Source organism: Chiloscyllium plagiosum, unplaced genomic scaffold (assembly GCF_037043375.1).
Source record: "Chiloscyllium plagiosum isolate Xiang-an unplaced genomic scaffold, Cpla_swu_hap1 HiC_scaffold_39, whole genome shotgun sequence".
In the NCBI taxonomy this organism is placed as follows: domain Eukaryota; kingdom Metazoa; phylum Chordata; class Chondrichthyes; order Orectolobiformes; family Hemiscylliidae; genus Chiloscyllium; species Chiloscyllium plagiosum.
The window spans coordinates 19,179,279-19,206,895 of record NW_028270177.1 but is presented as its reverse complement, the minus strand read 5'-3'; the positions used below and the strand labels follow the sequence as shown (position 1 = coordinate 19,206,895).

The window sequence follows — 27,617 nt, the reverse complement described above, 5'->3', positions numbered from 1 at the left end:
TCATTTTAGATTACAGAGCTGGAGTATATACCGCTGAATTTAGCCAGTACTGTTGGGCAGTTTTGCAATAAAGCTGTCTAAATCCAGCAGATGCTTGGAAAGGAATGTTTTCATTTGTTTTAAGATGCACAGGGGAATAAAAGCTCACTTCACCCTTTGGGGATAAATTTATTGCAGACACTCACATTAATGATCTCTTGAAAAAATTCTCCACTACCTATAGTACTGGTATATGTCCCATTCTCCGCACCCTTTTTAGTTGATTGCTTGGCAGACTGAAAGAGGAAACACTAGCAATAATTTATAATTGTAAAGTATCTTTAACATAGTAATTGAAAGGGCAGACGTAGAAGAATATGGAAGGCTGAGAGCCTCTCTTTGCATTAATAGAAAATGTGATGATTTCCTTTTTGTTTTACAGTATAATAGTGTTTGGATCCCTGACCCTGATGAAGTCTGGCAATCAGCTGAGATTACTAAGGACTATAAGAAAGGATCAGATGTACTATTTCTGCAGTTAGAAGATGGCACTGTAAGTTGACAAAAGACTTTAAGATAAATGTGATTGATTTTGTTCCATGCACACTTTTTATTTCATTTGCAAAATCATTTAACTGAATTTTAGGTTTGCATTGTGTTGTACAGCAAAGGACTGCTAACAATCCTGCTGCTGAGTTCCAGAGTTGTGATGGGTTCAAACCTCATTCCAGGATGTCAACATACAAATAAAAACTGACAGTCCAGTGCAGTACTAAGGAAGTTCTGCAATGTAGGATATGCAGTCTTTTGAATGAGATGCTAAACTGTAATCTTATCTGCCCTTTCAGGTAGCATGAAAGTACTTTGGGACCTTTTCTTAAAAAAAAAAGAGAGTAGGAGAGTCATTTCCAGCATTCTGCCCAAAATCTATATCTTAATCAATGTCACAAAAAAACAAACTGCTTGGCCATCATCATGTTGTTGTTTGGTATTTGCAAGTTCCTTCACTGCAGCAATTTCTAAAATTCAAGTGTTTTGTTGCATGCAAAATGCTTTGGGATGTCCATTGGACATGAAACACACTATATATATATATAGAGACAAGATTGTTTTGTATACTGAAAGCTTTTTTTTTGCTCTCCTGGCTGTGCTCACATTAGAATTGTGACAATTTGCATTGCTGCTAATAAAAGAAATGTTCCTTTTTATGTAAATGATTTCAGCCTGTTGTTGGCCGCAGCTAGCACCATTCCCAGATACAGAAAATGTAAGGTTAGTTTTATGTTATGAAGTTCATGGAAGCTGATTTTCCATTTCCTGGGCCTCCGATAATAACTTTAGATGTATAAATACATAGCTCCATTGTTTGGTACTCTGCTTAATTTGATATCCAACTATATTTTATAATGTGACCGCACACAAAAACTATAAGCTGGGTTGTAAGCGTGTTTTCTATGCTATAGTTGTGGTCTGTGTGTATTTGACAGGCTTCTTTCAAGTATTTCAGGTACACTGTGTACCCTTTGTCCTGTGAGCATGTTGAATGCAGTGTTAATCCAAACTGACAAGTAATTGCACTACGTTTGAAATGTTTGGTATGAATTATTTCAAACTAGAGTAGAAGTAACTTTTTCACATAGAGGGTGATATGTGCATGGAATGAGCTGCCAGAGGAAGTGGTGGAGGATAGTACAATTGCAACATTTAAAAAGCATCTGGATGGGTATATGAATAGGAAGGGTTTGGAGGGATATGGGCTGGGTGCTGGCAGGTGGGACTAGATTGGGTTGGGATATCCGGTCAGCATGGACGGGTTGGACCGAAGGGTCTGTTTCTGTGCTGTACATCTCTGTGACTGTATAAAATACTGGAAATCTGAAACATACACACTGAATGCTGGAGAATTAGATGAGGTTTTAGAATTTATCAGAAGATTTGGAATTAAATCTCAGAAACATTTCAATACATAAAGCAAGATCTAACTTGCAAGTACTGACGATAGACAGTCAATTTTTCAGTTCCTGGAAAGAATGAAAAAGACTGGGTATATTAATTTGGGCATGCAGTCATCTTTGTAATGAAAATATATGTTTAAATAGCACCTTTTTAATATTGTAAAATCAACTCCAGACACTTCATGGAGTGTCATCAGAATAACATGATCACCAAGTCACATACAGACGTTAGCCAATGTTCCCTCTGATCAGTGCGGCTGTGCAGCTCATCGGAGGGTATGCACTTGCCAATTGGCATATACATGCATTGACATCTGGTTCTGGAAGCCCCTACTGTACATGGACCTCATGCAGAAGTTAATGAAGTGGTGGAAACCTTTAGAGGGAACATAAATGTTAAATGACTGAAAGTTTGGTCAAAAAGCAATAACTTTAAAGGTGGGTTGATTGGGGCAACGAATTCCAGAGCTTAGGACAAAAGCAGCTGAAGGCACAGCCATCATTGGTGGAACGACTAAGAATTGGGAATGCTTAAAGGGCCAGGGCTGGTAGAACAGGGAGATCTCAGAGTATTGAAGAGTTGAAGGAGGTTACTGAGGTACACAAGGCCACAGAGATGTTTGAACATGTAATAGTGCTTTCAATCTCCTCAAATCATCTCAAAATGCTTCATGTTACAAAAAAAATCTATTTTGAAATGTAGTCATGTAAACGACCCCATGAAAAAAAACACAAGTGAATTTGCTTTGGCATTGTTAGAGCAATTAGGAAATTAGAATCTTATCTCACAGATGGTTGTTAAAACATTGAAAAGTTAAACAGAAGTAACAGATTAACTAGAGACTTGGAGTTGTTTTGGTGAAAACAGATGCCAGATGGTGCTCAGATGTGAAAATCTAGTTTGAGCAGTCAATTTGGGTCCTAATTGCGGCTTACCAGAATTTGAATTTGTCTGCAGGCACTAAAACAGGCACTGCAGGGTTTGAGCACCTGGATGGGATGACATTGCTATGTGGGCTGCAGCCAATCATTTCTCCTCAAGGTGTGGAGGCTGCTGATTGGTTCACAATAGCATGATTCAGAATAACTGTGACTGAGTGAGAGGTCATGCAGGATCCCAGACACATGTTGGGAGGTTCTGATGGAGCAGATCCACAGGAGGAAGAAGCATACCTTATATCCAGAGAGAAGATGTCTATCTGTCCCTCCTGCCCTCGTCCTGTATTGCAGTTGCAGTTGCTCTGTCAGCTTTCATAGCCTTCGCCCATGCCTCCTCCAGATCAAGCAGAATACTATATTGACCAAGCATTTCCTTCTCCCTCACTCCTTATGAGGTGGCCAGTTATGCACTTGACCTGAGAAATTAATTAATGTAGTATTAAGTGGCACTATGCAGATTCACATTGGTTCCTTGGTTGCAGACATGTTGTGGATTGCTACTTGTGTGGTCTGCATGGATTCTTTTCAATGCATATCACCAGAAGCAGTGCTAAGTAGACAGGTTTTCCCCTCCAACATTTTCAGGCAAAACACTGAAGAGATTTTCCAGAATAATGATAAAAGTAGTTTTGTCATCCAGCACTTGAAAATTGCAGGACAAAGAGACACCCATTTGAAGCTTTCCATTTTGCACTCACCAGTTCAAATGCAAGAATATTAAATCTGAAAGGGAAAAACAGTTTACACTCATGAGGAGAAAAGTGTGCTGATTAGCTGGCAAGTGGAATCTCTGATCACAGTGGCTGCCATGGAGAGGACACCAGTAAACAGCCATCCCCAAGGGTTGAACATTTTAATTGGAAACGGTGTATTGTTTTTCTGGTTGCAGAGGTAAGGGTCCTGCCTATGAATATTTGTGTATATATAGCTTTCAGGAAACAATAGTATAATCCCTACTGCAGTAGAATCCCTACGGTGTGGAAGCAGGCTATTCAGCCCATTGAGTTCACAACGACCATCCAAAAGAGCATCCCACCCAGACCCACCTCTCTACCCTATCCATGTAACCCCATATTTGCCATGGTTAATACACCAATCCTGCACATCTTTGGACTGTGGGGGGAAACCAGAGCACCCGGAGGAAACCCACACAACTCCACACAGACAGTTGCCTGAAGATAGAATCGAACCCAGGTCCCTGGTGCTGTGAGGCAGAGTGCTAACCACTGAGCCACAACATGCAAATACTTCGACTAAGCAGAGTTGACTTACCTTTCTTTTCAAACCTCCAGCAGCAAATGAACCCAAATATTCCAAACTCATGCTCAACCCTCCACAATGATTTGTTTACCAGTCACCATTAGGATAGGGCGTTAGTCAAGTACTCTTCACTAAAATCCCTTTCTAGCGATAAATGACGGTGGGCATTTTATGTGGTAATCAAGCTATTAACCTACTCTCCAGGCAGTTGTTCTTCGAATAAGCTTCTAACTCTTCACTACATTGTTGTCTAGTGCTAAACCTGACTTTCACAGCATCTCAGAATTATTATGTCACAAATGGAGGCCATTGAGCCCATCGCACCTGCACAATACTGTACTGTACCAATCTATGAGACTAAACTGATGTTTCAGCTTCAAATCCAATCTCACCTATCTCCAAGCATTCGGAGAACCTGGGGAAAATTGCTCCCCTTCCAAATATTTATTTAAACGTGGCCTTAGCATTTGAAATGAGAAAATATGAAAAGATTTTGCTAAGGCAAATTAGGTGGTAATTTATTATTTGGAAAGTAAGAATTCAAATGGAGTGGAGGTGCAAAGTGATGTGGGATCCATGTGCAAAATTCACTAAAAGTAACAATGCAGGTTAGTAAGACCACAAACAAAACTACACATTAGCTTTAGTTCTAAAGGGATAGAATTGAAAAGTACAAAATTTGCACAAATCTTGAATGTTAGTTTCACCACACTAGACAGCAATGTGGACAGCAATCTGTCTGGTAGATTGTTCCACCTAAAGAGTCAGGACACACTGCTTTCCACTGGAAGAATGCTATGATTTTTGCGAGTGTGCCACTTTCAGACCATGAGTAAGCCAATGGTATTTTCGTTTAATTCATGGGATGTGAGCATTGCTCATCAGCATTTAACCCATTAGCAATTGCTTTTGGGAGATAGGGATAAGTTGCCTTCCTAGCCTGCTGTGGTTTTTGTGCGGTTAGAGCTCCCATACGCCTGTTAGGAAGGATGTTCCAAGATCTTGATGCATTCACACATTATAGTTACAGCAATCTATTCCAAGTCAGGATTCGGTGCAACTTTTGAGGGGAAATGGCAGCTGGTCGTGTTTCAATATACCAGATATCTTGTTCTCCTCGATGGTAAAGATCACAGGTTTAGCCACTGCTGGAGTGCACTGCAGCCATGACGTACCACTATTGGAGGAAGTGAACATTTTTAAGAAGGTGGCTCATTGATTAGCAGTGTTACCTCACTGTGCCAGGGACCTGGGTTCAATTCCAGCCTTGGGTGATTGTGCAAACTCCACAAAGACAGTCTCCCAAGTATCTGCGTGGGTTTCCTTCAGGTGCTCCAGTTTCCTCCCACAATCCAAAGAGGTGCAGGTTGGTTGGATTGGCCATGCTAAATTGTCCTGTAGTCCAGGGATATACAGGCTAGGAGAACCAAGTTAAAAGTCACACAACTCCAGGTTATAGTCCAACAGGTTTAGTTGGAAGCATAAGCTTTTGGAACACTGCTCCTTTGTCAGGTTGCTACATGCCAGGGGCAGCGCTGTGAAAGCTTGTTCTTCCAAATCAACCTGTTGAACTATAATCTGGTGTTGTGTGATTTTTAACTTTGTCCACTCCAGTCCAACACTGTCACTGCGACATCAGACTAGGTGAGTTGGCCATAGTAAGTGTAGTGATATGGGGATAGGGTAGGGGCTGGGTCAGGATGGGATGCTGTTCAGAGAGTTGGTGTAGACTGAATGGGATGAATGGCCTCTTTCAGTGTTGTAGGAGTTCCATGAAGCGGTGATGATCAGGACTGATTTATTCCAGAATACGTCAAGCTTTTTAAGTGTTGGTGTAGCTCCATTAATCCAGACAAGTGAAGAATATTCCATCTACACTTGACTTGTAAAGACTTTGGGGAGTCAGGAGGTGAGTCACTTGCTGCAGTAGAGCTACCATCTGTCTATGATTATGGCATATCAGCTGACAGCACCTTTCTTATCTTATTGCTCATAGTCTCTTCAGAACGTACATTATTTTTGCATCTTACAGCAAAAGGCAAATTGAGTTTTCCCATCAATTTTTGAGTCATTTATTTAACTAAATGAATAGAAATTTTATTAAGTTTCAGTCAATACTTATATAATAGTTTATAAAATTGAAATGGCCTATTTTAGAATATCAAATAGAATTGTATTGAGAAGTTATTTTTGAAGAAGTGTGTTGTAAGTTTTAATTTTAAAACTCTCACGCTGAAAACTTGAATTGCACACCTGAAGATTCGGTGCTTTCTGCTGAGTACAGGTCAATGCCAATTATTTTGAAATTTATCCAAGCTTCAAAAACCTGAACGTTACTTGTTAAAGCCAAGTCATGTGCTTATGACGTTTACAATAATGTTTGATCATTCATTTAAAGAAAAGAGTCAACATATTCCATCAGTTTAGTGTTTCTAAATGATACCTACATACTTCGGACAGTAGATTCTGATACGTTGCACAGTTGACTGTGTTTATTTTATATTTTAAATTGATTGAAATATACTGAAAGGGTGGAAACCAAGTCTACTAATTTGCCAGGCAGAATAAGTGAAGTATTCAAGCTATATGCATTTTTTTTACTAATATGTAAATACACAAATAGCAGTCAAACAGGTTATTCCTCTTGCTTTCCTTTATTTAACTTCAATCATTCATAGACAAAGACAATGTAGGTGTAGACATAGTTCACATTTTTTAAATTTCTAATTTGTCCAGCCCAGAGAATAAGCTAAGATGAATTGAATTAAATTGAATTAGCTTTATAGTTATATGGACTGCTTGAATTTAATTTGAATGTCGGTGCTCCCAGTTTTGCTAAATTTGCCCAGCAGACATACTTTAAATATTTTTCTGTAACCTATTAACCAATTGTAAAGACTAATTTCTGTTCCATTCAATGAGGAACAGATATTTTACTTCCTTACTCATTGCCTTATAAATCGATCCGAGTACTTTTTCTTGTGTGTTTGCCAATGTACCCATTGTGCTGTAGTTAACAAACAACATTGGGGCCTGAGATGAATGGTGTTGATATAATATGATTGTTGCTTATGGAAGTTTGTACCATGCAAAAGAATAAAAATAAGTAAATAAATGATATGGCCTTACTCACATTTTGGTGTCTTAATATTGTTACTAGGCAGCATTCACCTGCGTATACGGTTTAAAAATTTCCCATTCTTTAATGATAAAGTAGAACATGGTACCATGTCTGGTAATAAAGAAATGCTATACATGCCACTGTATATGCTATCAAAATAACTAGTTTCCCAGTGTATTGATTCCTCCATTGTATGTAGCCTAATTGACTTCAGTGTTGAATAGTTGAATTTTTTTTTGAAAAAGTACGTTTCATATGCTCTGTTTTTCTCATTTAATTTGAACATTTTAGGAATTGGAGTATCCAATTGATCCTGTTAAGATACAACTGCCTCCTCTCCGAAATCCAGACATACTGGTGGGTGAAAATGACCTCACGGCACTCAGCTATCTCCATGAGCCTGCAGTTTTGCATAACCTCAAAGTGCGCTTTGTGGATTCCAAACTCATCTACACTTACTGTGGTATGCAATGAACCCACAGCAGATATCACAACACACTTTTGGAAATTGTCATTTGCCTAACACGATGATTTTAGACTATGATAACTGTTGACTTTTTTTAAAACTTTAGGTATTATTCTTGTGGCTATTAACCCTTACAAAGAGATACCAATCTATGGAGATGCCATCATCCATGCGTACAGTGGGCAGAATATGGGCGATATGGATCCTCATATCTTTGCTGTGTCCGAAGAAGCTTACAAACAAATGGCCAGGTCAGTTTTCCCAACCTATTCAATATTGTTCTGGTCCCAGTTGAAGTTACTACTGGCTTAATAGATCATATTTTGATCTGTTTGGAGTTAACAATGTGTTCCCTCACTGAACCAGAAGCACACAATACTGCAGGATTTGCTGTAACAATAAAACAGAATTTTGTTAATGAAAAAAATTAAGATAAAATAGAATGAACCAAAATACCTACTTATCATAAAAATTCAAAGATTTTTAAACATTCAGCAGAAATGTTATCCACTTAACCACAAAATGTTCCATTTATAAATTGAAACAAAACAAAACGGCTAAATATATTACCCAAATTACACACTGGTACAATATTCAAAATATTATTCATATAATTCTCGTTCTAGAGTTCCTATATCTAGCATCCCAGTAGGTTTCAGTCACTTGTGCCTTCAAATTTTAAACTGCAAGTACCTTCAAGCTTGCTCCGCCATTCAATATGATTATGGCTGATCGTTTAATTCAGTAGCCCTGTTTCAGCTTTCTGTCCATACCATTTGGTCACATTAACACTAAGCAACTAATTCTGAACATTCAATATTTTGGACTTAACAACTTTCTGAGACAGGCTCAGCATTCTCTGGGTGAAAGTGAGGACTGCAGATTCTGGAGATTAGAGTCAAGAGTGTGGTGCTGGAAAAGAGCAGCGGGTCAGGCAGCATCCAAGGAGCAGGAGAATCTACGTTTCGGGCAAAAGCCCTTCCTCAGGAATGGCTTTCCTCTCTGGATGAAGGCATGTTTCCTCATCTATGGTCCTAAATGGCCTGTCCCATATCCTTAAACTGCACACAGTACTTCAGGTGTGGAACCATAGCTTCTGGCTCTGTCTCCTCTCCACTTTGAAAGTTCGGTCTACCACTTAATTTTACTCTAAGGTCAGACAGTCTGCTGCCAAAACACTCATCCAAAGTCCTATTCCTTCGAGATTCAATTATCTTGCAGCTCCTCTGGTCATTCATCTTCTACCTCCTTATCCAAAACTCTGCTACCTTTATTGTAAGATACCATTGTCCTGTTGATTTTTAACCTAGTCTCTCTTTATTCAAATTTTGCTTTCTTTTTATTCATTGTGTGATAATATTATGGCTTTAAGAGGTGTATTTTGTCCTCTTTTTTTATGAAGAGACATTGAGACAGAGGTGGTGATGAGTCTACTTCAAGCCGGTAAAATAAGCCACTTGTAAGGCCTTGTTTTTTTTTAAATGTTGGAACAATAGAAGCAGCCTGAATGGGTGGGGTCAAGCTCCCACAGAACCAGAATTGTTTGTTTAGCTTTCAGTTGATGTTGGGGTTGTGAAAGCTGCTACATCTCCGTCTCTCTCTTTGCTACAGTTTCTCTTCCTGTTGCTAGAATAGCATGTGAGACTATCTATTTTACTGAATTTGCCTTTGCCGAGGGTCTGTTTATAGCATGTTACTATATTGGAACAGTTACTGTTTAGTAGTTGAATAATCTATTGCTCTGTTAAGTTTTTAAATCGAGGTATTCCATACTTTCTTTTGTTGTAGTTTAACTGTTGTGTGTGAATAAGGTGTGTTTTGCTTCAGGTCTGATAGTTTGAGCGATCAAATTGCATCTGGAACATAACACTTGGCACTTTAAAATAAGAAAAAAGTTTGGGTCTAAGCTATCCCCTTGACATGTTTTGAGGGGTTTGGTCAGCTCAAATGATGAAATAGTTGAAATGTTGAATATGTCAGGATGTAATTTAGTTAACTGTGTAGTTTAGTTTCTGCTAAAAGTGCAGGGTGTGTTGTTCAAATCTGTTGACATCTTTCTGTTGCTGCATTGTGATTGAGACAGAAAAAAAATCATCTTGAGATAGACCTGGGCAACAGCAGGGATAAATGATTATTATGTGCATAGACAGTTAAAAGAAATTGGTGAAATAATTCCATAAAGGCTGGTATCCCATCACCAAATCACCCTTTATTTACACAGAGCCAGCTCTATGTCAAATAACCTCTGACACTCCACTCCTGTTTATATCTATCTGTCAGTCAGGACTCCCTGATTGGGTCTGTTAATTTGGTCCAATCAGGGAACTCATTTTTTATGACGTCTACCTGGCTGACCTTGTTATTAAACATTACAGTTGGCATCTTCTATTTGGCAGGAAGGGGCTTATGAAAACAACCCTTGTCAGGATATAATCAATCATCTTGGACATTGTGTGTTTAAAGGTCCATACAGGTTGCTGAGCTTTCTAAAATATTTATTGAATGTGTCAGGAGCAAAAAGATCAATGAATATTAAGTTTCTGCTTGGGAAGTTTGAGAGAAGGGTTAATATTGTTTCCTTAGCTGCATATCTAATGCTTTAAGATTTCACTATACTCCTGCATGCATTGTTTTTGTACAGACATGAATCAATTCATTTGAAGTACCTAACTCTGTATAATATAGACAGGGAGGTGTATGTCATTAGAGGATTTTTGCATGAACTTTACCACAAGCTACATTTTTAAGTTTGTTTTAAAATATAAGTAAACCAGTTTAAATGTTTGTACCAAGATATATGTTGTCTTTTGATAATGTGTAGGGAATATTTAACATCTGTGGTTTGTTTCATTATAATCTGTGGGAACCGTTTGTTGATCTCGTACTAGGTCCATGGCACAGAAACCATCCATTTGGGGATAAAATAATACTCATAATAAAGATACCAGTTATTGAATAAAATTTGATTCAAAGTCAAAAATAATTTGATTCCATTTTTATTTCAAATCATAAGCATTTAAAGCTAATTAAAATACCATTATTTTAATTATGCTGCTGATGGTGTAGTTTAATGGTCCAATGTCATAGGTTATTTTCTTGTCAATCTTAACCTTTTTAAACTCTTCACCAGCAGAGAAGCAGTTTTTATTTTTATTTTTTATTTTAAATAAACTTTAGCATGGTAAGATCTGCCTGTAGACTACACTTCTAGGAAGGATATTATTAAACTGGAGAGAATTCAGAAGAGATTTATCAGGATGTTGCCGGGCATGGAAGGTTTAAGTTCTAAAGAAAGACAGTGACGTTTTTCACTGGAATGTAGGAGGTTGAGAGGCAACCTTTATAGAAGTTTATAAGATAATGAGGGGTTTAGATAAGATTAATGTAGTTGTCTTTTCCCTAGGATGTGGTATTTCAAGACTAGGGGGTGAATTTTTAAGGTGAGATGGGAGAGATTTTAAAAAATGCATGAGGAGTAAAATTTTACGCAATAGGTGGTTCACATGTGGAATGAACTTCCTGAGGAAGTGATGGATGTGGGTACAGTTACAATGTTTAAAAGACATTTGGATAAGGACATGAATGGGAAAGGTTTATAGGGACTAGTTTAATGTGGGATTATGTTTGGCCTGGACTGGTTGGACCGAAGGATCTGTTTTCCTGCTGTATGACTCTATGACTCTAAAACAACACTATTCCCTGTATCTCAATATATGTGATGACAATAAATGAAATGAAATCAAGATAAGTGCGGTTTTATTTGTAGATCTGATGTATAATGTCTTCTTTCTTTGTCTTTGAAGGAAGAATAGAAACCAGTCTATTATTGTAAGTGGAGAATCGGGTGCAGGGAAGACTGTGTCTGCTCGATATGCGATGAGGTATTTTGCTACTGTTAGTAAGTCCAGTAGCAAGGCTTGTGTAGAAGATAAAGTCCTTGCATCAAATCCTATAACAGAGGTAAGAAGCAGCAAAGTAGTTTGTAATAGTTAAGAAACATGATACCTGGGAAGATGCTCGAAATACGGCTATGAGATTTAAACATATAACCATCTGCCTGGACTAGAAGGTCCAAGTTCATGTTCTATCTGTCTTGAAATATTTCATAGCATATCCAATCAGGTTGATTAAAAACAATCCCTAATGAAGGGCGTATGCCCGAAATGTCGATTCTCCTGTTCCTCAGATGCTGCCTGATCTGCTATGCTTTTTCAGCACCACACTTTTCAACTCTGATCTCCAGCATCTCATATTCTCCTTAAAGTAATTATAACCATCGTCCCCATTCTGTAGTTACTTACAGGTCTGAAATTATTCTAAGCTATCTCCTCCATTTATAATGTGTAATATTTCGACTTCTGAAGTTTTGTTTGGCTAATTTTTAAACAATCAAGAGCTATTGCTATTAGTTTCAATTGTCGGCATTATCTATTTGCTTGCTGTATAGTGATAAATAATCATACAGTCAATGTACAAGATATACAGTTCTGTATTACAAAAAAGTAGTGAAACTTAGGCTTAAAGTTGACAGTGATAGGATAAATATCCCTGTATATATGCTGTTATAGTTAAAAATCTTCACAATGCAATATTTCTCTAACTTTAATTCAAGGTAGCTTTTTTCTTGCTAAATTTTCAAAATTTATCCAATATAAATTAAACAACTTTTCATTATACAGATGTCTTTTTGCATGATTTAAATTCAACTTTAATCTGAAGTTATTTAAATGAATTTATCAACTGTGAAAATTGTTAAATTGACATTCTTTCATTTGTAAATTTTACCCGTAACTCGAGCATTCTTTCAATGAAATGGAGAAATAACATTTCCATAACATTTTTTAGCGTTAATGTCACTGCTAATTATTTGTAGGTAATTTGATTGCACTGTCCTTGTACTCTGTTTTACCTCCAGACAGCTGTAACACTGTTTTTGTTTCCAGGCTATTGGAAATGCAAAGACAACACGAAATGACAATAGTAGCCGTTTTGGTAAATACACAGAGATCAGTTTTAATAACCAGTATCGAATCATTGGTGCAAATATGAGAACTTACTTACTGGAAAAATCAAGGGTGGTGTTTCAGGTAAGAATTGCATTTAGCAGAGGGTAATATTGTGGTTCTAAAATATGTTCATTTCTTGACCTTCTTCTGTTACAGTCAGCTAAACACATTTACAATTGAAAAAAAATTGTCTTTTCTTCAATAGATTAACTTTTGCTATTCTACATCTCATCAGTCACTCATTCTTTTCTTTAATGTCCATTCATGGGATGTGGGCATTGCTGGCTGTGCCATCATTTTTTGCCCATTCCTACTTGTCCTGGAAAACGTGGTGAGTTGCCTTCTTGAACTGCTGAAGTCCATGGGGTGTAGGATCAGCCACACTGGTGATGGGCGTTCCAGGATTTTGACCCAGTGAAAGTGATGTAGTTCCAAGTCACAATGTTGTGCACTTTGGGGGGGGAATATGTTCCCATGTATCTGCTGCCTTTGTCCTTTTAGGTGATAGAGGCCATGGGTTTGGAAGGTGCTGTAACAGGAACCTTGATAAGTTGTTACAGTGCAATGTGTAAAAGGTACATACTGCTGATATTGTACACTGTGATGTGGAGGAATGAATGTTGAAAGTGGTGGAAATGTTATCTATCAAGTGAGTTTCTTTGTTCTGGATTGTGCTAAGTTTCTTGAATGTTGTTGGTGCTGCATACATCTAGGCGAATGGGGAGTATTCAGTCACAGTGGGAGAAAGTGAGGACCGCAGATGCTGGAGATCAGAGAGTGTGTTGCTGGAAAAGCACAGCAGGTCAGGTAGCAACCAAGGAGCAGGAGAATCAACATTTTGGGCATAAGCTCTTTATCAGGAATTACTTGGGCCTTGTAAATGGTGGACAGGCTTGTGAGAGACAGGAAATGGGTTACTCCACAAAGTGACTTGCAAGGAATGTCCAGGTAGCTGATAATCATGTGCACTTTTGCTCAGGGTTATTGGATGATGTTTGTCTCAGATTTTGTGTTGGTAATGACAGTGAAACTGTCAGCATTGGCTATCGTTATAACATTGAAACTAACAGTCACTTCTAGTATCTACATATGCATTGAAGAACAGAGACATTCAGATGTCGCTGTTGCTGGTTCCATGTTTCTGTAGAAAGTGTGCTTTTAGGCATCCCACTCACTCGCTGCCCTCTTGTAAATTGAGGTTAAAAATCTCACAACACCACGTTATAGTCCAACAGGTTTATTTGGAAGCACTAGGTTTTGGAGCACTACTCCTTCATCAGGTGGTGTGGAGCAGGACCATTAGACACAGAATTTACAGCAAAAGATTTCAGTGCCATACATCTGAAATAATATATTGAACAAATGATTCGGAGATGCCGGTGTTGGACTGGGGTGTACAAAGTTAAAAATCACACAACACCAGGTTATAGTCCAACAGGTTTAATTGGAAGCACACTAGCTTTCAGACGATCACCTGGTGAAGGAGCAGTGCTCCGAAAGTTAGGGCTTCCAAATAAACCTGTTGGACTATAACCTGGTGTTGTGTGATTTTTAACTATATTGAACAAACTTAGATTGCTGTTAGCAATATAGCACAGTTGCTCTCACAGCTCCTGGTGAAAGAGCAGCACTCCAAAAGCTAGTGCTTCCAAATAAACCTGTTGGACTATAACCTGGTGTTGTGTGATTTTTAACTATATTGAACAAACTTAGATTGCTGTTAGCAATATAGCACAGTTGCTCTCACAGCTCCTGGTGAAAGAGCAGCACTCCAAAAGCTAGTGCTTCCAAATAAACCTGTTGAACTATAACCTGGTGTTGTGCGATTTTTCTCTTGTAAATCAGCAGAGATCGAATTGACTTGATGGGAACATCCACTCTTGGGTTGTTAGCCTTGCTGTAAAAACCCTTGGAAATGTTCTGTCTTCTTCATTGAGATACAACTCTGTTTAATAGTGTTCATGCATCGTAATTACTGCTGAGCATCCTTCATAGCTTGCAAAAATAATTTTTCTATCGACTTTGGCTTGTAGTACTGGATTTGAAAATCAGGACAAATGCAAGAATGCCAATTTTCAAATCAGCAACTTGTTTCCTGTCAAATAAGTTGGTTTGGTCATTTGAAATTTGCCATTCTTGCATTTTTCCTGAGGAGCACAAGATGAAAAGTTCTAACAATATGGCTGCCTTTTCAGCAAGATTTAATTTTTATGTTTGTGGAATTTCAAATGATTCCAAAACAAATTCACACAATTGTTAAAACGTGGGTTTAAAAAATAATCTTTGGATTATCCAATTATAATTTATTTTTGAAATAGAGAAATAAATTATTAAAAGTTCAAGACATTAAGTGATTTTAACCTCATGGTTTGCTGTCTGTGAATGCTTCAATCTAATTGGCTGCTTACCTGCTTGCTGATATCACTGTTGCTGGATGCAAAGAGGTCCTTTTTACATGGTACCAGAGTTGATCTGTCCTTGGGATAGGACAAAGCCATACCACAGAATATACCATCTCTTTATTGGTAGCTTTTTTTCAAGGTCAATAGTGAGTGCCCTTACTTTGTTACTGAACCCAAAATCTGGTCCATTTTTGCCATACCATTATCCTCTCACCAAAATCAACAACTTTGAGGCAGATTCTGGTCACCCAGATTACAGATTAACTAGATCAATTTCAAAACAAAACTGAATGAAGAAGAATACTTACTGCTCTGCAAGGAGATTTTAAGGAGACCAGGCCCATATTCTCATTGTTTCTCTTGCAGTATCAGGGAGGAGATTCTGAACTATGGAACACAGAATAAGGGACAAACCATTTAGAATCAAGATGAGGAGGGATTTATTCATTCAGAAGGTTTAGAACCTTTGAATTCTCTACTCCAGTTGACTATGTACTCTGATTTTGAGTATGTCCATGACAAAGAACGATATGTTTCTAGATACTAATAACATCAAAGGACATATAGATAGCAGCAAACGATGATGTTGAGGTAGATGTTCAACCAGACTCTAGAACAGTGGAGCAGACTTGAAGAGCCAACTGGTCTTTGTGTATAATGAGCAGTTGATTATTTGTTAATATTTTGAGGTATCGGTGATCTCCAGCAATGGATCTAATTTAATTCTTTTTTTTCTACAAGCTATACAAGTTGAACAGTGCTGAATTTAACAGGGCCAACATGCTGATTGAAATGGGATACTGGGGGAAGCTCCAATTAGATAACCTCACTTTGTCCACTATTTTAAATTGTAACTATTGCTTGTTAAAGTCTGTATCCTACATTTCCACAATAATCTTATTTTAAGTGCATTGGAAATGTGGTCCTCTAGATATTTAATGTCAGTTCATTATCAGTGCTGTAGTTGTACTTGACCCTATTATAATTGGATTACAATATCTATTTAATAAATCTAGGCTGAAAATGAAAGAAATTACCACATATTCTACCAGCTTTGTGCTTCTGCAGATCGACCTGAGTTCAAGCACCTGAAATTAGGTAGGTATATTAATAGCTTTCTGTCTCAAAAAAATCTGTTACCTTAAGAGCTTTACTGGTCTGAATATTGTACTATTCTTGTGGGTAGCATCTCTCTCAGCCAGACGCTCTGGGTTTGAGGCCCACTCTAGGAATCAATGGCCAAGGAGCAGGAGAAAGTGAGGACAGCAGATGCTGGAGATCAGAGACTAAAAGTATGGTATTAGAAAAGCACAACAGGACAGACAGCATCCGAGGAGCAGGAGAGTCGACGTTTCGGGCATAAGCCCTTCATTAGGAATGATGAAGCTTATGCCCGGAACGTCGATTCTCCTGCTCCTTGGATGGTGCCTGACCTGCTGTGCTTTTCCAGCGCAACATTTTTTGACCCAACAGATTTGAGCAACAACTTATAATTTATTTCAGAAAATGGCAGCCAGTAAGAGTGGGAATGAATTCTGGGCAGCTTTGTAATGGAAAGGAAATTGGAGCCTCTACTATCGCTATCTGTAAATCCAGGTTATAACAAGTATGTAAAAGTATACATGGCACCAACAAACCAGCCGTGAGGTATCAGTTGGCTGGATGAGCTGTTGGATCAAATTGATGCTAACAGCACAAGTTCAGAAGAAGGGTTACTGGACCCAAAATATTTGACTCTGTTTTCTCTCCACAGATGTTGCTAGACCTGCTGAGTTTTTCCAGCAATTTCTGGATTTGTTTCTGATTTCCAGCATTCACAGTTCTTTCAGTTTTCTTGTCAATAGATTCAGGACTTGTGCCATTCCTTTACCCACGCTGGAGATCACAGTGCTGTGAATCAGATGCACCTATGAGGAGAGAATAAGACTGAGTCTGTGTTTGCTTGTTTTTGACCAAGTGATTTTCAGTGCCATAAGCCTTTTTAATCAACAGCTGTCTTGCTCAACGTTTGATTCAATATGTTAAAATATCCCCAGCTCCTGCAGAGAACTTCAGTTATGTGAACATGGGTGGGAATACTGTGATTGATGGTATTAACGACCAAACTGACTTCATTGAAACACAAAAAACATTTTCGCTATTGGGTAAGTAACCATATCTCAAATTTTCACCAATGGCTGCGTTACTATCTGTATTCACGGCAGAGTTAGCTCAGTTGGCTGGATGGCTTGTTAGTGATGCAGAGTAATGCCAAGAATATGGGTTCAGTTCCTGCATCAGCTGAGGTTATCATGAAGGACTCAACTTCTCCTATCACCTGAGGTGTGATAACCCTCAGATTAAACCACTATCAGTCACCTCTCTCTAATGAGAGGACAGTCTTATGGTCCAATAGGGCCTCTTTGAACATACCCCATTCTAAAGAGAAAATAAGGGAATTAAAGATTAGCCCTACAATACTTCATAATTAATAACTAACAGTGGGATTAAAGTTTAACTAATGAACTTTGAAATGTTTAAGCCTGAAGTTGATCCTTCCCATATGGAATATATCTACAATAGAATTTTCCTTGTTCCTTGTTAAAATGTATTTAGTGTGACATATACACTTCCCTTCACCTGACTTTTTTTGTTAAAAGACTTGTTCAAAAGATGTGTGTGCCTCTGGCTAAGCAAGCATTTATTGCCAATTCTTATTAGCCTGAGTGAGGATGGTGTGAGCTGCCTTCTTGGAATATTGCCGTCCATGTGGCGTAGTTATACCTACAGTGCTGTTAGGGAAGCAGTTCCAAGATTTTGACCCAGTGGCAGTAAAGGAACAACAAAGTAGTTCCGAGATAGGATGGTGTTTGACTTGGAGAGGAACTTCCCTGTGGTGGTGTCCCCGTACATCTATTGCTGTTGTTCTTCTGGGTGGTAGACATTTGTATCGCTTCAGCTTTCAACGGAGAGCTTCCTCTAAACTGTCTTGGGTGTGCTTACCTAAAAATGAAACCTATGTTGCAGGCTTGAACAAAGACTTTCAGATGGATATCTTCAAAGTGTTGGCAGGGATTCTGCACCTGGGAAATGTTGGAATAAAAGCTGTGGGTGATGACAAATCCTCAGTCAAAGTAAGATATGGCTCTCAAATCTTCAGTATTTGTTAGGTCTTGTAGTGCAACTCACGAACAGAATAAATACACAATGAAAGGCTGTAACTTCAAGTAAACAATGACACATCACTGAATTATATTTTCTGTGTTTTTGTTCATATCTGGAACTCCTACAGGTCAAAGTTGAGATATATTCTATACCAAGAACTTTAACACCGTATTTGATTGTATTCAATCTGCTTCTATTGTTTTCTTTCTTCATTCCTGGGATGAAGGTGTTGCTGGCTAGACCAGCAATCACTGCCCCAGGGGGCAGTTAAGAGTCAACCACATTGCTGTGGGTCTGGAGTCATGTGTAAGCCAGATGAGGTAAGAACAGCCGTTTCCTTCCCTAAAGGACATTAGTGTACCAGATTGGTTTTTCCAGCCATATAACAATGGATTCATAGTCATCGGACTCTTAATTCCAGATTTTTATTGAATTAAAAATCCACAATCTGCCATGATAGGATTTGAACCTGGATCCACAGAACATTACCTGGGTCTCTGAATTAATTGTCCAGCGATAATACCACTAGGCCATCTCCTCCCCACAAAGAAACCCCATATAGCCTATCTGGATGGGTACATGATTAGCAAGGGTTTGGAGGGATATGGGCTGGATGCTGGCAAATGGGACTAGATTGGGTTGGGATATCTGGCCGGCATAGACAAGTTGGACCGAAGGGTTTGTTTCCGTGTTGTACATCTCTATGACTCTATGACTATAACACATGAGCAAAATAATCGATTGCAAAGGTAATACTAAAGAGATTTAGCAGAATGATACTGGAGGTGAGGGATTGAAATTATGTGGAGAAATTAAGGGCAGCACAGTGGTGAGCACTGCTGCTTCTCAGCGCCAGAGACCCGGGTTCAATTCTCGCTCTCAGGCAACTGTCTGTGTGGAGTTTGCACATTCTCCCAGTGTCTGCGTGGGTTTCCTCTGGGTGCTCCGGTTTCCTCCCACAGCCCAAAAATGTGCAGGTTAGGTGAATTGGCCATGCTAAATTGCCCGTAGTGTTAGGTGAAGAATGGGCCTGGGTGGGTTGCTCTTTGGAGGGTCGGTGTGGACTTGTTGGGCCGAAGGGCCTGTTTCCACACTAAGTAATCTTTAAAAAAAAAAGCTTGATCCCAATTGAGCAGCGAAAAGTCATTTAATGGAGGTGTTCAAAACTAATGAATGTTTTTGACAGAGCAGACTGGGAGAATCCCTTTCCTCTGGCAAGAAAGTTGGTACGTAAAAGTCACTGAATGATGTAATTAGTAAACACAGCCAGGGCAAGTCAGGCTTTATTTTCAACTTGACAAGTTATGAGCAGTGTGGTGAAATATTTTCAGTGATAACTTTCTGAAATACATGGGATATGTGAATAAACAAGAGAATGTCTGCAGGTCTAAGGGAAAAGTGGGGGTCAGTGGGATTAACTGGGAGAGGCACAGGCATGCTGGGCTGGATGGTCTCTTTCAGTGCTCTGCTGACTGTTCTATGAATTGTTTGTGCTATGTCATTAGTGGCTATCAACACAGAACTTTTATACAATATTTTAACTAATTACTAAGGAATAAGAGTATGTATAGCAACTGAATATTTAATTTTAAGAATTAATCTGTCATTATCTTCATTAGTCTTTCTTGTTTTCCTCTAAACAGCGTGATGATGATCATCTGAAAGTATTTTCTGAACTTTTGGGGATCAAGCTGGAGGAGATGGCTCATGGACTGTGCCACAGAAAAATTGCTACTACCTCAGACACTGTGATCAAACCCATGACCAAGGGTCAAGCAATCAATGCCAGAGATGCTTTGGCTAAACACATCTATGCTCATCTGTTCAGCTGCATTGTGGATCACATCAACAAGGCTTTGCAGTTTTCTGGCAAGAAGCATACGTTTATTGGCGTTCTGGACATTTATGGGTAAAAGCATCAAATATTGTTCTGTTTGTTTTGCAGCAAAGTGTCGGTTGTTGCTCTGGGCACTTGAAATTTTTTTTTAGTTATTTATGGGATGAAGGCATCACTGGCTAAGCCAGAATTTATTACCCATCCCTAATTGCCCAGAAGACAATAAAGAGTCAACCATATTGCTGTGGATCTGGAGCCACATGTAGGCCAGCCCAGGTAAGAGTGACAGTTTCTTAAAGGACATTAGTGATCCAGATGAGTTTTCCTGACAATCACCTAGTGGTTTTTGTGGTCATTGCTGGACTTTTATTGCACTCAAGTTCCACCATCTGCCATGGCAGGATTTGAACCCAGGTCCTCAGAACATCACCTAGGTCTTTAGAATAACAGTCCAGCGATATTACTACTCAGCCATTGCCTCCCCATTTATATCTATTTAGCTGATGTTACGACCACAAAGATTTAGCTTAAGTTTAAAATGTTCATGGATGAGTGAAAACTGCATTACTTTATTGTTTTATGTGTAAAGAAACATGAAGTTGAGAATCTATCTTTTCACAGTGGAGTTCACTTTTCTGGTTGGGTGATTGAGAGCGTGACAGGTCTGTTGCCCAGAGTCTAAGGACAAAGGTACCTCTGATTTTGAGGTCCTACTTGGTTTATGTGTGGCCAGTGAATTGCCAGCAGACACTCCAGTGCAGTTGAACTGGATTGAGACCTATCAATTGTTGGCCATGTCGACATAGCTCAGGAAATTCAAGTGGCTAAGGTAGTGTACTGGGACAGTGACAGCAGCAGCCATGAATATTTTTGTGGACTGGGGCAGGAAGGGACTTTCCAGTAAAGTATGCACACAAACTGGTTCAAATCTAGATTGGTATCTAGGATCTTATTTATGCCGTGGGACTTGCCATTAATAAACCTGAAAATGATTAGTCCTATGGATTCTTGTTGGTAGGCCCTTCAAGTAAAGACCCAGTGATTTCCCCAAGGTGGTAATGCCGTGTTCTATTCTGAGTTTGTTACTGCTGATTAATAACAGGCAATCCAAATGCAAATCTACCAAGAAGGTGCTCAACAATAAGTAGAGAAAGAAAGTGATTTTTCTTTCCCTTCAAAATCTGCAGATGGTGCTGCCTTCGGTTCAGTGAATACTAATGGGTGCTTTATCCAGGTGTCATTCATCATATATTTCACTGGATAGAATCTGGAACCTATTCAGTTGGGGACAGCACCATTTCGCCACTATTTCTGATCCAAAGCTGATCTAATTGCATTTTCTAACAAACGTTCACTGATCCATGCTGAACCTACAACTGAAAAGGAGAGATTTCAATTTGGGCTTCAGGCAGACATCGAATTGTTACATAGGCAATTCGCAAGCCAGTTGGGGTCACTGTGCCTACAGATTGGTTTTCTGCATTGTCCCTGTGTGTGCTCACCCTCACTACCTACCAGCCAAGCTACAGCTAGACTTCTAAAATTGTCATTCTCACTTCAAGTTCCTCTCAATCTGTGTGTATGTCCTACAGCCCTACAATCCTCTACAATGCCTGAGCTCCTCTACTCCTGGTCTCTTGTTTATTCCCAATTTTAAGGTTGGCTCACTTAGCTAGATGACTGGTTTGTAATTCAGAGTGATGCTAACAGCATGAGTTCAATTCCTGCACCAGCTGAGGTTACCATGAAGGATTCTCCCTCTCAATCTCTCCCATTACCTGAGATGTGGTGACCCTCAGGTTAAACCTCCACCAGTTGTCTCTCTCTGTACTGAGAGATTGGCCTGGTAGGGCTGTGGCAACTTTTCTTTCACTCAGACTGAATTATTATAGCATTTAAATGCTCTATGATTTATTTTCTCTTCCATAAACTGGGCACTGGGTTTGACAGTATTACTGCTGTGACTGAACTCATGGCAGACACAGACTTAAACCTAAAATCTACAACATTTAGTTTTGATCCAAACTATAAATACATCATTGTACCTTCGGGATGATGAACCGATTTTGTTGTTTGGATTAAATGTATATAAAGTACGAGCAAAATCATTATTTCCTATTCATTTAGGTTTGAAACCTTTGATGTGAATAGCTTTGAACAGTTCTGTATTAATTATGCCAATGAAAAACTACAGCAACAATTTAACTTGGTGAGTATTTAAATAGCATGCTGCCATATACATTCTATTGCATGTTCATCATTTTGGGATATAACTTCAACCAAGTTTGTGGATTGGAAACTGTTGCATTTCTGTCCTCTACCATCATCTGTAAGGTTTCTTAACATTAATGAAAATTAAATGCAAATTTAACACTTCAGATATAAAATCTCTGCAGCATGTGTTTAAACTGGAGCAAGATGAATACATGAAAGAAGACATTCCATGGGCACTGATAGAATTCAATGACAACCAACCTTGCATTGATTTGATAGAAGCTAAGATGGGTATACTGGAGCTATTGGATGAGGAGTGCCTGGTAAGCATGAAATATTTTCATAATTGCCTGTTATTTATCAGCATTTGGCTGAAACAGATCCTTCAGGATGCAATTAGAAATACACCTGAGGAACTCTGATCACAAATGTAGTAGATCAAGTGGTGCCAGATCATATGCTAGATCATGAAGTAAACACAGATCCCTTTCTGGATGATTTATTTATTTAGAGAGCACAGGTCTAACCCTGACCTACTGCTCTCATGTCCCAGCAGTCTTTCTTTATATGTAATACAGTTCTTGATTAAATAATGCCCCATGCCCTATCTTAATAAACATGCCATTGACATGTTACAATAGTCCTTGGAGCATAGGGAGCCCTCAGTGCTGTTAGGAAGGGAGTTCCTGGATTTTGATCCAACGACAGTAAAGGATCATCAATATTAGCATGTTTTTGAGAAGATTTGTCGCTCAGGTTGAGGTTCTGGATGTAGGTTTGCTTGCTGAGCTGGAAGGTATGTTTTCAGACATTTTGTCACTATACTAGGTTATATCATCAGTGAGCTTCCAGAAGAAGCACTGGTGGTATGGTCCATTTTCTATTTCTGTGTTTAGGTTTCCTTGGGTTGGTGATTTCATTTCCTGTGGTGACATCATTTCCTGTGGCAATGCCATTTCCTGTTATTTTTCTCAGGGGGTGGAAAAAGAGATCAAGTAAATGTGTTTGTTGATAGAATGCCGGTTGGAATGCCATGCTTCTAGGAATTCTCATGTGTGTCTCTGTGTGGCTTTTCCTAAGATGGGTGTGTTGTCTCAATTGATGCGGTGTCCTTCCTCATCTATATGTAAAAATACTTGTGACATTGAGTCATGTCTTTTTGTGGCATGTTGATGTTCATGTATCCTGGTGGCTAGTTTTCTGCCTGTCTGTCCAATGTATTGTTTGTATCAACAAACACATTGACTTGTATTCCATTTACCACCCCCGAAGAAAAAGAACAGGAGATGACGTCCCCACAGAAAATGATGTCACCACAGGAAATGGCATTACCAACCTAAGGAAACCTAAACACAAAAATAGGGCTGTACAACCAGTGCTTCACTGATGATGTTACCTGGTGTGGTGGTTAAGCGTCTGAAAACGAACCTTCCAGCTCAGCGAGCAAACCTACATCCAGAACAGCAATATAATTCCAAATCAGGATGGTGAGCAGCTTGGATGGGATCTGAGGATGTTCCCAAGCATCTGCTGTCTTTGTCCTTCTAACAAGAAGAAGGTGAAGGTGCTGTCGAAGGAACTGCAATGATTTTCTGAAGTGCATTTTGTAGATGGTACACACAGCTACCATTGTATGTTGATGGTTAAGGGAGTGAACATTGAAGCTGATGAGAGGGATGTCAATTAAGTGCTGGAAGATATGAGGCTTCCTGAGTGTTGTTGGAGCTGCACCCATTCAGGCAAAGTGAAGAGTAATCCATCACACTCCTATAGCTGGTAGACAGGCATCAGGGAATCATGCGATGAGTTACTCGCCACAGAATTCTACTCTCTGATGTGCTGTTGCAACCACATTGTTCGTATGGCTAGTCCCGTTCAGTTTCTGCTCAAGGGTAATCTCCAGGATGTTGATGGTGGGGGATTCAATCATGTCAATTGTGCTGGCTGCAATACGATTAACTACAATACATGATGAAAACTGACACTGAAGTGGAATGTTTAATGCCTAGAAATGTAAAACTCTAAAGCGGGCACTGACCTGGGTCCACCACCACCTAATTTTAATGGAGGTGGGATAAGGGATGGACAACCAATCTATTCTCAGGAAGGTGCGATTGTTACTTAAACATTTTAATGAGGATGCAATGCAACAAGGGCAAATGGTTTGATTCTCTCTTGTTGGAGATGGTCATTATTTGCTAGTTGTGCAGCATATTTGTTGATTACCACTTGTTAGCCCAAGCTTGGGTATTGTCCATAGACGTAGGCTGCTTCAGTTGCTGAGGTGCTGCGAATGGTGCTAAACATGGTGCAGTCATGAGTGAAAATCCCACTTCTGACCTAATGATGGAAGGAAGCTCATTAATGAAACAGCTGAAGATGTTTGAACCTACACTACCCTGAGGAACTCCTGCAAGAGACATCCAGTACCGAGATGACTGGCAGCCATGTGTATCATAAACCAGGGGTGGGTTTCCTCCCTGATTCTCACTGAATCTGGTTTTGCTAGGGCCCCCCTAATGCCATGCTGTCTCAAGGGAAAGTCACTCTCACGTCACCTTTGGAGACCAGCTTTTTTGTCCATATTAGAACTAAGGCTGTAGTGAGGGTTTGAGCTGAGTGGGCCTGGCAGAACCCAAACTGAGCACCAATGAGCTGGTTATAGCTGTCCAAGTGCTGCCTGACAGCACTGTGGACAACCTTTTCCATAATTTTGCTGATGATCAAAAAGTAAATTATTGGGGCAGGCATTAGCCAGATTGTATTTGTCTTGAATTTTGTGGATGGGACATACCTAGGCAACTTTCCATATTGCCATGGCGATGCTGATATTTTAGTAATATGTATCAAAATACCATTGTTTTACCAGTTTTCGAAAGTTTGGCATTCAGAAGTCAATAAACCTGAAGAGCAAAAGAACTAATCTAGTTTCGTAGCCAGTTACCTTGAGGCATTTCCAGAATAAGTATAACTTAAAGGATGGTGGGGACAAGAGAAATTGATAGATATTATTTTGACAATAAAGGTTTTGTTTTGCTGTTTGGGAGTGTGTGATTTGAATTGTATTTCCATACTTGAACCTGAGTCTCAGTTTGCAGATTTATGATCCAGTCACTTGAAGGTTCATGAGGTGGTTTCCATGAAACTGGAAAGATGAAATTGATTTTCTTTTTAATATTAATCATACAGTTGCCGCAAGGAACAGAGGAAAACTGGCTTCAGAAACTGCAGAATAATTACTTAAATAAAAATCCTCTCTTTGAGAAGCCTCGAATGTCAAGTAAAGCCTTCATCATCCTGCATTTTGCTGACAAGGTAAGACACTGTCAGGGCAGTTGTTCTGCAGTGTCCTTGAGTTCTTCATTATTAACAATGTACCTGATAACTCAGGAAGCTGAGATTTATGGAACTAATATATCGCCATAAACTCTTTTTTTGTTTTTCACTCTGTCAAGGTGCAATATGAATGTGACGGATTTCTTGAAAAGAACAGGGACACGTTATATGAAGAATTGATTAATGTACTGAAGAAAAGTAAGGTTTGTGACCACCTCTGTAATGTAATGATCACTTTTAGATCTTTTTTGAAGAGAAGTTAGCAATTTTAAAAAGTTTACAAATCTGAAGATGGAGTACTTTGTTGCTGTACAAGTACGATAGCTTCATATGATCCCATTCTGCTCTGTTAGCTAGTTTTTCTTTGTGAAAACAACACAGAATTTCTTCCCAAATTTGTTTTTTAAACTTATTTTAGTTGTTGGGAGTGTGATTCCCCACATCAGCAAACGTCTGTTTTCTCCCCTTGTGCTTTTATTTCGTGAAGAAAGACTCTGAACTGTAGATTTGACTGTTGTGTAGCTGTTATGTAGGTAAAATCTTCTCGAATGCCACTTTCTTTCCCACCGAACTATGGAATCTTGACTAAAGCAGTTTATTTGGAGCTGAATTAGTCCCATTTACATTGTCGGATGCATTAATCAACAGTGGGCCAGGCAGCATGTGAGGTGCCTGGCTTGCTGTGTTCTCCCAGCCTCCTGCTTATCTACCTTGGATTCCAGTATCTGCAGTTTTTTTTTGTCTCTAAACAACAGCGGAACAATCATGCATGCAAGACTTATTTCGGGAGGGATGATGGCCTTATCGGTATTATCGGTGGACTGTTAATCAAGAGACCCACTCTGGGGACTTGGGTTCAAACCCTGCCATGGTAGAATTTGAATTCAACAAAAAACAAATTCTGGAATTAGGGGTCTAATGATGACCATGAATCAAGTGTCAATTGTTCAAAAACCCACCTGGTTCACTGATGTCCTTGGGAAGGAAACTGCCATCCTTACCCTACATGTGACTCCACACCCACAGCAATGTGGTTGTCCCTTAACCGTCCTCTGGGCATATTAGAGACGGGCAATAAATGCTGCCTAGCCAGTGGTGCCCAAATTCCATGAGTGAAGAAAAGAAAAAAAAGCTTAGTTGCTGGAATAAGCCATATTGCGCAGTCACTAAACACAAGCATCGCTGATGCACAGTTTATTACATGGTTGCCTTTATGACTTGATTTTGTTATTTATGGATTTCCTCCTGTTCTTGGGAAGAAATGGTAAAAACCTTTTGGCTGACCTGTTAGTGTAGGCTTGAAAGTATACCCCATCTGCAAATTGATGCTTCTGGCATAAGTATTGCCAGCAGTTGATAACTTATACATTTGCCACTTTCTTTCCCACAGAACTGTAGAATCTTGACTAAACCAGTTTATTTGGAGCTGAATTAGTCCCGTTGTAGGATGCATTAAACAACAGTGGGTCAGGCAGCATGTGGCATATGAGGTTCTGAATGTGCAGTTGGTTGAGCTGGCTGCAATACGATTAACTACAATACATGATGAAAACTGACACTGAAGTGGAATGTTTAATGCCTAGAAATGTAAAACTCTAAAGCGGGCACTGACCTGGGTCCACCACCACCTAATTTTAATGGAGGTGGGATAAGGGATGGACAACCAATCTATTCTCAGGAAGGTGCGATTGTTACTTAAACATTTTAATGAGGTTGCATGGCCACAGTTTTAGATTAGGTTACTTACAGTGTGGAAACAGGGCCTTTGGCCCAACAAGTCCACATCGACCCGACGAAGCACAAACCACTCAGACCCATTCCCCTACATTTACCCCTTCACCTAACACTATGGGCAATTTAGAATCACCAATTTTTGCACATTTTTGGACTGTGGGAGGAAACAGGAGCACCCGGAGGAAATCCACTCAGACACGGGGAGAATGTGCAAACTCCACACA

At 39.3% G+C, this 27,617-nt stretch overlaps 1 protein-coding gene across 4 annotated transcripts in view; it reads left to right on the top strand.

Annotated features, from left to right (window-relative positions):
* The window catches only part of myo5c (myosin VC), a 95,685-nt gene that overhangs the window by 13,687 nt on the left and 54,381 nt on the right, over nucleotides 1-27,617 (top strand). For all 4 annotated transcript variants that reach the window (XM_087981446.1, XM_087981443.1, XM_087981445.1 and 1 more), the window contains exons 2-14: nucleotides 422-532; nucleotides 7,546-7,717; nucleotides 7,827-7,971; nucleotides 11,524-11,680; nucleotides 12,664-12,807; nucleotides 16,145-16,226; nucleotides 17,165-17,272; nucleotides 18,135-18,241; nucleotides 19,916-20,181; nucleotides 22,237-22,318; nucleotides 22,506-22,646; nucleotides 25,513-25,638; nucleotides 25,779-25,862. In XM_087981446.1, coding sequence (XP_087837572.1) covers nucleotides 422-532; nucleotides 7,546-7,717; nucleotides 7,827-7,971; nucleotides 11,524-11,680; nucleotides 12,664-12,807; nucleotides 16,145-16,226; nucleotides 17,165-17,272; nucleotides 18,135-18,241; nucleotides 19,916-20,181; nucleotides 22,237-22,318; nucleotides 22,506-22,646; nucleotides 25,513-25,638; nucleotides 25,779-25,862 — 1,725 coding nt within the window. The remainder of the gene's footprint in view (nucleotides 1-421; nucleotides 533-7,545; nucleotides 7,718-7,826; nucleotides 7,972-11,523; nucleotides 11,681-12,663; nucleotides 12,808-16,144; nucleotides 16,227-17,164; nucleotides 17,273-18,134; nucleotides 18,242-19,915; nucleotides 20,182-22,236; nucleotides 22,319-22,505; nucleotides 22,647-25,512; nucleotides 25,639-25,778; nucleotides 25,863-27,617) is intronic.